Here is a 9,873-nt window from a genome sequence, read left to right as displayed (position 1 = left end):
CACAGACACACCTTGTCCTAATCACCTCTGACAGTAACTACACTGTGAGTGAACAATAAGCCTCTTACAGTAATTCACTTGTTGTTGAGCCTGACCCAGAACAGAACAGGGTTCTGTGAGGGACACTCTTGATATTCAAAGATGACCTTTTGGCAGAAATATATTTTGTATTGAAATGGGGGTTTTGTGAATGAAACACCCCCGAGAGTGAACCCCGAGCCCGGGAGAGAAGATGCTATGCGGAGACGTGGTCGGGACCTGGGAGGTGGCGTTAAGCGACGGGGTTTACAGGATCGAGTTCGCTCACGGCACAACCACAGGGAAACGCATTGTTTACATCAATGGACAGGTAGGTCGCCGACTTGCTCCCTGCTGCATTGCTGTGTCCTCACCGTACTATAGGCTACGTGTCTTAAAGGAACACGCCGACATTTTGGGAGATTAGCTTACCGTATTCTCAAGAGAGAGACAAGAAGATAGATACCAGTTTCCTCTCTGTGCGTTCAGTAGAAAGCTATCTGGCTGCACGTTAGCCTAGCTTAGCACAATGAATGGAAGAGGACAGTGATGGGTAGCCTAGGCATTGTCCAACTAACACCTCTCCCGAAGGCTACCCGTCACTGTCCGCTTCCATTCATTGTGCTAAGCTAGGCTTAACATGCAGCCAGATAGCTTTCTACTGAACGCACAGAGAGGAAACTGGTATCTATCTTCTTGTCTCTCTCTGGAGAAGACGGTAAACTAATTTCCGAAAATGTTGGCATGTTCCTTTTAATACCTCTGCGTAACAGAATACCGACGACGATTCGACAAAAGCAGGCATGTCCTTATTACCTTCTTCAACAGGAAGTAATCCGAAGAGACTGGCTGTTCAAGCTGGTTGGGAAGGAAACCTTCACAGTTGGAGGCATGGAGACCAAAGCCACCATAAACATCGAGGCCATCAGTGGCTTCGCGTACGAGTACTCTCTGCAGATCGACGGCAAGAGTCTGGAGAAGTTTACAGACAACAGGGCCAAGATGACCAAGACATGGGTGCTTAAAGTAGATGAAGAGGACTGCCGGATTGTGCTCGGTAAGCCTCAACAGAATAGCAATTGCAAAAACATCAAAGTCAAAGTAAAAGTCAACTTTATTGTCAGTTTTCCATTTGTGCAAGACATACAGACATTTTAATTACGTTCCCCCCTTCCCACGGTGTATATAAAAAGATCTAGACAATATAAAACACAAAAGTAACATATAGGACACAATATATAGGACTATGTGCAATATAAACAGTAGCTAAAATGAAATGAATGAGTGAATTAAATAAAAAGAGGTAAAAGAGAATATTCCTAGCAGCAGTAGTACATAGTAAAATAAAATAAAGTGGCAGTGAGTTAGTAAAGTGGCAGTGTGTGTCTGTGGGATGGTGTGTGTGTGTGTCCAACGATACTTAGTGCTTAAAGGTGCTGTAAGTGGTATTTCTTTTATTAATGAATGACTTTTATTTATATAGCACCCTTCACAGCACGAATGCACAGGGTGCTTTACACTACAGCTTAGTATATAAAAACAAAACAACAACAACAACAACAACAGACAGCAGTTAAAAAACAGTGAAACCAGATAAAATGTAGAATAAAAGAATTTAGATAAAATCATCAGTCACTAATTAAAAACAAAACTATAGGAACAGTGAGGACAAGAAAGAGTGCCTATGTATGACCAAAGGCCTGTCTAAACAAATGTGTTTTTAGTTGTTTTTTAAAAGAGTTTTCGGAGGGGGCAGTTCGCAGGTCCAGGGGGAGAGCATTCCAGAGCCTTGGTGCTGTCACCTCGAAGGCTCGATCACCCCTTGTTTTTAGCCTGGACCTGGGGACCACCAGGAGGTGCTGATCGGCAGATCTGAGTGAGCGGGTGTTGGTGTAGGGATGGATGAGTTCAGTAATGTAGATAGGGGCCTGACCGTGGAGTGCTCTGAAAGTAAAAGTGAGGACTTTGAAGTGAATTCTTTTGTGTATTTTATTTTTTTTATTATTTTTTAAAAACATATAAACAAACATGACAACACACGATAAGATACACAAGCATTAATACACAGTGTATATCCAACGAAATTACCATTTATACCAATGTCTTATACAGGATATACCCCTAATACCTGTTATCTAAAAACCTACACACATATGCTCCAGCTCGAACCCCCCCCTCCCGGACCCCTCTTTGGATAGTACCTCCATTATCCCTCGCTCCTAACCAGACACTACCATTATAAGCTAGCTTTTATTCTCTCCACCACTTCTAACCACATTGTCATTTTGGATTCATTGAGACCCAGAATTCTTGCTGTAGATATTTCTTGATAAATCACATTGAGATATGTAAGAAACCAAACTTTCCGGCAAATTTTTTCCGGTTGAAACCAGCGTGATGCGATCAGCTTTTTAGCTATATGTGATACCCGATAAAACCAATCTCTTTAGCTGTGGATGTACTGCAAACTCAAAAACATCATTCAATAGTAATACAGAGGGGTGTACAGGTATATTCCAAGATAAGAGTTTTGATAATTGTTGGGTCACATCTTTCCAGAATATCTTAACTGGTGGGCAGTCCCAGTACATGTGCATAAATGTCCCTTCATCCCCATTTGTACATTGGGAGCATTTGGAGTCTTGTTTAAGACCCATTCTGTTCAGTCTTATAGGAGTCAAGTATGTCCTGTGAATATAGTTAAGATTGATTTGTTGATGGTCCGGGTTCCTTGATGTAAGTCGGACATTTGCCCAGGCTTCTTGCCAATCAAAGTCACTTTCCAGGTCTGGTATATCCCTCCTCCAGACAGAGTCTAGTTGGAGGGTTTCATACGAGGACGTTAGTAATTGATGATAAAAATCTGAAACAAAACCTCTCGATGTCTCTCTTTCATAGAAGAATTTGTGGTATCTGTGGTGTTCAATTGGTATGTCTAATGGAACACCGTGAGACTTCAAACATAGCCGTAACTGTATGTAAAAGCCATGTGGACTTGGTGAGATAATTTTTTTTGCATATTTCTCCATAACTACAAAAACCCTGTTTGTTAAAAACATCCCCTAATGAGTGTATGCCTTGCTCTTCCCATATAGGGAATCTTATAGGTCGTTTTTCAATTAAGAGTGCATTGTTATTGAATAAGGGAGTATGATTGTGCCATTTATGTGGGTTAGGATATTTTTTTTGTGTTTCACGCCATATCCGGATCGCATGAGTAATTATGGGGCCAAATTTCCGTTCACAATGCTTGATTGGTAGTTTAGTGTATGCTATGTCCTTCAGTCTATGTGGGGCTACTATGTTTTCTTCTAATTTTCTCCAGGATACTAATGCTTGGGGATCAAACCATGTTGTCAATGGTCTTAATGTGTACGCCTTAAAATAGTGGAAAAAATCTGGAAATGCCATGCCACCGTCTGCTTTATTTCTCTGTGCGTGGATCTTTTTATACGCGGTGGTTTGTTATTCCAAATAAATTTGGAGTGTAATCTTTTCCAGTAACCCTCTGGAGGGGGTAACGGTAGCATTGAACTGAAGAAGTTGATTCTAGTACGTCCATCTTAACTATTGATATCCGTGCCTGTACTGAGTTTTTAAGTTTTGCCCACCTATCAAGGTCGTCTTTGATTTTGTTTTGGATTTTTGTGTAATTGTGCTTCACCGTTTGTCTTATGGTGGGGAATATTTCCACTCCCAAGCATCTAAAATGTTTTACCATAGGTATCTCTCCTGGGAGGGTTATATCTTTTTTTGCAGGGGTGTTAAGTGGAAGGAAAGCCGACTTCGGCCAATTTATCTTGAATCCCGATAAATCACCAAAGTTCTCAATCAACTTGAGCAGATGAGGCAGTGTGGTGTTGGGGTTTTGCATGAACAGTATTACGTCGTCCGCATATAAACAAATTTTATGTTGTGTGCCCTTGATTACGATTGGTTGTATGGATTGGGATTGTCTTATATATTGTGCTAAAGGTTCTAATGATAGATCGAATAGTCCGGGACTAAGAGGGCAACCCTGTCTAGCTGAGCGTGATACCGGAAATATTCCGGAGGTGATTATACCTGTAGTAATCATGGCCGATGGGTCTTTGTATACTACTTTAATCATATCAATGAAACCTTTACCTAACCCCATCTTCTCTAATACTGCCCATAGATACGACCATTCCAGCCTGTCAAAAGCTTTCATTGCATCCAGGGACAGCATCGCCTTAGGTATGGTGTCGTCCTTGTCGGCATCTAGTACGTGCAGTATTCGTCTTATGTTATCAGTGATCAGGCGGCCTCTTATGAAGCCAGTTTGGTCCGGATGAACTAAAGACGTCATATGCTTTTGTAATCTGATGGCTAATACCTTAGAGTACAGTTTGATATCGGTTCCGAGGAGGCTTAAGGGTCTGTAACTACCGCACTCGGTGGGGTCTTTGTCTTTTTTGAGAAGGACTGTTATGAGTGCAATATTGTCGTTTTTATGGAAGTTCCCCTCCTTGACTGAGTATAAGATCATATTTAGTAATAAGGGTCCAATTATGTCCCAACAAGAAAGGTACATTTCTGGTGGGATACCGTCTCTTCCAGGAGCCTTATCACTTTGCATTTCGGATATGGCCTTCTTGAGTTCCTCTAGTGTGATCGGTGTTTCTAACTGTTTAGCGTCATCCTCTGAAAGTTTAGGGAGAATAATTTGATTAAGATATGTGTCCATTTTGTTTTGATCGAAGGTCGTTTCTGATTTATATAAGTCGGGGTAGAATTCTTTGAATGTATCGTTTATTTTTTCAGGGTCTGTTTCAAGTACTTGTTGTGCTCTAATGGTAGTTATATCTGCAAATTTTGCATTCATTCTTAATCGCATGGCTAATAGGTGACTAGGTTTAGAACCTTGGGAGTACTGCTGTTGTCTTGTGCTACGTATTTGTATTTCCGATTGTTGTCTGTATATGGCATTGATCTCTTTTTTTTAGTACATTAACTTGATTTTCTAGTCGAGTTGAGTTGTTGTATTTTAAAGAATTAAATAACGTTGAGTAAAGCGTTTCCAGTTCAGACAGTTTTGTGCATTGATTCTTGCGCATTTTGGAGGAAAAGCTATCAGTGAAATCCTTGATCATTCCCTTTACCGACATCCATATTATTCTGGGGTCTTGCACCGAGTTTGCATTCTCCCGTAGGAATATTATAAGAGCTTCTTTGAGTTGTGTAATGAATTCCTTGTTATTAAGCAGCATCGAGTTAAATCGCCATCTTGGGGCTCGGGAAGATAGTATACCAAATGTTCCTTTTAGGAGTAAATAACAGTGATCTGATAGTGCATTGGGTATCATTTCCACTTCATAGTTATCAAATAGTCTCGGGGATGCAAAGACATAATCTATTCTGGATAATGTGTTATGTCTCGCAGATCGACAAGAGTACTTTCGGGTCGTGGGATTAAGTGATCGCCATAAGTCATTTACACCTGTAATCTTCGACCAATCCTTTAATGCATTAGATGAATTATTTTGTTAGCTGGAAAAGGCGAGGTAAGATTTGTCCATCCTTGGATTCCAAATGGCATTATGGCATAATGGCACCTATTATAAATGAGTAATCGGGAAGGTCTAACATTGCATTGGTTAGTGTAGAGAAGAAACCCTCTTCTTACAAATTTGGGGCATATACCGCTGCCAACGCTATTTTCCTGTTATTGTGTACAATCATAGCTATAGTTATACGACCATCTGCATCAGACCATACTCCCTTTAATTCAATATTTAACTTACGTCTAACGACTATGGCTACACCTCGAGTTCTCATACCAAAAGAAGAGTGACTAATATTATGATATGTGTTGTCTGCTAACGTATCTATGTCTTTCTCTAAAATGTGCGTTTCGCTTAGTAGAGCCACGTCCACATGTTCTTTTTTCATCAGTGTGAGCACGTTTTTGCGTTTGTGTTGTTTATTTATCCCACCAGTGTTCCATATCATTATATTCAAACTAGCCATAATCTATACATGTTGTTGTGTAGTTTTTGGTAATGCTTCTGGAGTGCGAAGCTACAATCAAATCAAATCAAATTTATTTATAGGGCCCGACAACACACGTTAATGTCCCCATGGGCCGTACAGGTCTTCTTTAAACAAGTCAAGAAGACAACATAACAATAAGTCAAGAACAGAACAAGAACACCATAGGGTCCAAACATTTTTTAGATGAATGCAAATAAATGAAAGAATGCAAGCACTCTCAGACATACCCCACGCGAAGGTAAGGAAAAACTCACTAAAACCTAACAATAGGGGAAAAAAGCTCCACAGGCAATGTGGAGGAGAGAAACCTTAGAAGGGCCGTTCAAGGGGGGATCTCCCTTCTTAGATGTCGGTGATAGTAGTGTTGCAGACGGACAGTTGGTAAGCATGCACTCATGTGTGTGGTGAAACACAGATGAGTGCATGCAATAGCAACTGTACATTTTGAAAAATTAAAGATAGAGCTAATAGCGATAGCAACTGAACATTTTGAAAGATTAAAGATAGAGTTGATAGCGGATCTATTTGAGGCACAGGGGCGGCGCAAGAGGGACAATAGATGTACATCCAATTATTGAGGTCCCGTTGAGAGCCGAGCTTAAAAACATATATATATACAAATAAAAATCCCCTTTTTCCCCCTCCCCCAGAGAGTCGTACAGGCCTGTGTTCCATCGACACATCCTCCGCGTATGACTCCCTCCCTTAGGCCACCGGATTGCCCAAACTGAGCTTTGTAATCCTACTCTTCCTATGCTAATTGCCATAGGATCTAACACTTTCATTCTAATTCAATAGAATGTCGCTTTTGGTCTTGCGCCTTCCCTTAACACTTTGGCTGCCGGGAACCGTCTTTAGACGTCTTTGCTGGCCATGCTAAAGTTGCCGGAGGACGCGTTACGTCGTCCTTATATCAATATTTCAAAAATCTGCGATCGGATTCATATGTCCCCTCCGCTGGCCTGAGATCCACCAGCAGGACCCACTGAGCTCTCTGGCGGTTCAGGAGCGCCATCTGGTGGCCGATCGGCGCAATCGCTAAACAGGATGTGGCATAGAGGTTGTGCTAGACGTCCGTAGTACTTCCGGGCGCTCGCTATAGGTCATGGGACTCTGGCTCGTCACGCTACACGGTGATCGATTGGCAATAACTCGATAAACAACATGATTTGGACGTATATACCATTATACAAGCTGGAGATGGACCGGGTAAATCTACATCCCATAATGATAAGATTTCTACTCTACGATGATCGCCCAACGGCGCGCGGATACTGGGGTGAGTTTCAGCGTGTAACGTTACCGTCTTCGATACTAACTGCTATTATCAACATTTGACCCACATTAGATGATTGGTATAACGCTGCCCACGGAATTATAAACGCCCCCTCGCCCATCCGGTCAACATCAGATGACGTGTAGTAACTTCTAGAAGTACGTCTAGTTGGATTTTTTTATATCGCGCTGATTGCCATCAAACTGTATTTCATCATCAATATAATGCATTTGGGGCTATATATCACTATCTGGAGAAAGCTGCAGAAAGAGATGAAAACATACTTATACATTAGACCATACTTTACTATGAATATGTGAATGAAAAAGTTTAACGTTGCTACACAATGAACAATACATATAGGACTTTGAATGGGCCCTAATAATGGCAATGTAGCAATAGAATTTAAAAAGTTATAGCCCTGCAAAGAAGGGGACTTTCTCCATAGACAAATAGCGCTGGCAATCTATGGTATATCATGAATTTAACCTTAGGCAGCCAAAGTGTTAATGTACTAACAATATTATGAAAAATGAAAAAAAGAATACCTTCATTGATATATTCATTTGAACCTTCTACTAACTTATGTAGGAAACATCAGAAAAAGGAAAAGATTGGAGACAAACACTAACACCTTAAAATGAAGAAAAATAGAAAAGAACAATGAAAGATAAAAAAGGGAGTGAGAGCTAAAATAAAACTCAACGTGGAGAAACCACTAAAATAAAATTGAATACAGAGATAAAAGAGAAAAACAGAGACTTTTAGAGCTACATTGTGCCAATCTCTAAATCAGTGGAATGATTATTTAAAATATTAGAAAAACCTTGTTGTGCTCATACATTTAGATGTGGCTGATTTTTTTTAAAGCCTTATTAAGGCCTGATTAAACTTCAGTCAATTGATCATATGCTTATACACACCGGATGTTAATGTTAAAGTTGCAGGCCTTCGTTGTAATAGTGCATTATATTCTAGAAGGTTGTAGAATACCATAGTAAATACAAACAGACTGCTGTTGTGTTCCAGAATGATCTTCCTACCCAGGGATCATGACTACTAGTATTTTCGGGATATTCCTTTGTGTCCCAGAGCAGTCGAGCGATGAGCCCAGAATATTCCAGATTGTTCACAATGTCAATGATAGATTCTTGTCTCCACGGAGACCAGAAGTCTGTAAATATAATGCATTACGAACTGTTACAAAGGGTCAGATTAAACCGAATATATGTATTTATTGATTGATATATATTGCATAATATTTGTATATCGTTTGATATCCCTTGTGTATTCTTTGTACATATACACGGAATGTCCCTTTAACCTAGTAGTACAGACCATAATATTTCGTTTTCCTATTGGGCAGCGCCCACCAGGCGCCAGTGTCTTACCCCTAGAGTCAAGTTGAAAGCTACCGTCAGGGCTTGTCTCAACATGCCCAGCTCTGCCCAGGGATACGGCGACAGAAATGAGATAGGCACTATTTGTTCCCCGTACATATAAATATGGCGCAGGCGAATACAGAACCTCCTTTTCGGTTCAGTCTTGTTCAGTTCAGTCCGCAGTCCGTTCAGTTCGAGTTACCCAAGTAAAGCCTTACCCACTATGCAACGTGCGGTGAAGTAGGGCCCGTATTGCCCCAAATAGAGTCTTGTTTTACCCTAATACGTTTGTTCAACGTATCGTTCGCTATTTACTAGTAAGCCTTCATTACGAGTCAAAGACCACGTGAAGTGAGTAATTGTGCGTCTAAATAGAGCACTTATAGCCGCGTGCGAATAGGATAGTAACGTCAAGTTCAACTGTGAACCACCGCGCACCGGAGGATATCTACACCGGCGCCAGCAGAGCCTTTTCCGGCTGGATTATTGCTTTGGTACTGTGGCTGCTGGAGCAGAGAACCGTCTACCCCACTGCTGTGTTGGATCTACCGTGAGGACATCATTCGAGCCCGTCTCTGTTGGACCAGAGGCTCCACGGCTTACACCTGTGCTGCTGCACACTGAGAGTACATTTACATTTACATTTAGTCATTTAGCTGACGCTTTTATCCAAAGCGACTTACAAGTTCTGTACGACAAGCCATCAGGAAGGGCACAACTCTATCAGCTGAGCAACAATGTTCATCAAAGTGTTGAGTGCTACAGTGTAGGTTAGTTTATTAGGACAAGTGCATGACAGTACGGTTAGTTAGGGTTAGATTTTTTTTTTTTTTTTTTTTTTTTTTTTTAATTCAGATAATGGTTGAAGAAGTGCGTCTTTAGTCGACGGCGAAAGATTGGACGTGATTCGGCTGTCCTAACTGGGGTGGGTAGTTCATTCCACCATTGTGGGGCAAGGACTGAGAATAGGCGACTTCTCTTTGATGACCCTCCCGGAGCTTGGATAGGAGTAGGTCTGAGGCGGCCAGAAGATGCAGAGCGTAGGGGTCTTGAGGGTGTGTAGTTAGAGACCATTGACCGGAGGTAGGCGGGAGCGGTTCCCTTTGCCGCACGGTATGCTAGGTCGAGGGCCTTGAAGCGGATTCGTGCAGCAATGGGGAGCCAGTGCAGGTCCCTAAGAAG

At 41.4% G+C, this 9,873-nt stretch overlaps 1 protein-coding gene across 1 annotated transcript in view; it reads left to right on the top strand.

The window, feature by feature from the left end:
• Window positions 1-232: 232 nt before the first annotated feature.
• Window positions 233-9,873, top strand: part of LOC311224441 (fas apoptotic inhibitory molecule 1-like) — a gene marked incomplete at both ends in the record, with an annotated part of 28,703 nt that continues 19,062 nt past the window's right edge. Inside the window, 2 exons of the mRNA XM_084309430.1 lie at window positions 233-349; window positions 847-1,075. Coding sequence (XP_084165556.1) covers window positions 233-349; window positions 847-1,075 — 346 coding nt within the window. The remainder of the gene's footprint in view (window positions 350-846; window positions 1,076-9,873) is intronic.

This window comes from Notolepis coatsorum, assembly GCF_963971535.1.
Source record: "Notolepis coatsorum genome assembly, chromosome: 1".
NCBI classification, from domain to species: domain Eukaryota; kingdom Metazoa; phylum Chordata; class Actinopteri; order Aulopiformes; family Paralepididae; genus Notolepis; species Notolepis coatsorum.
The sequence above is the reverse complement of the archived record's forward strand: the minus strand, read 5'-3'. Positions and strand labels throughout refer to the sequence as shown.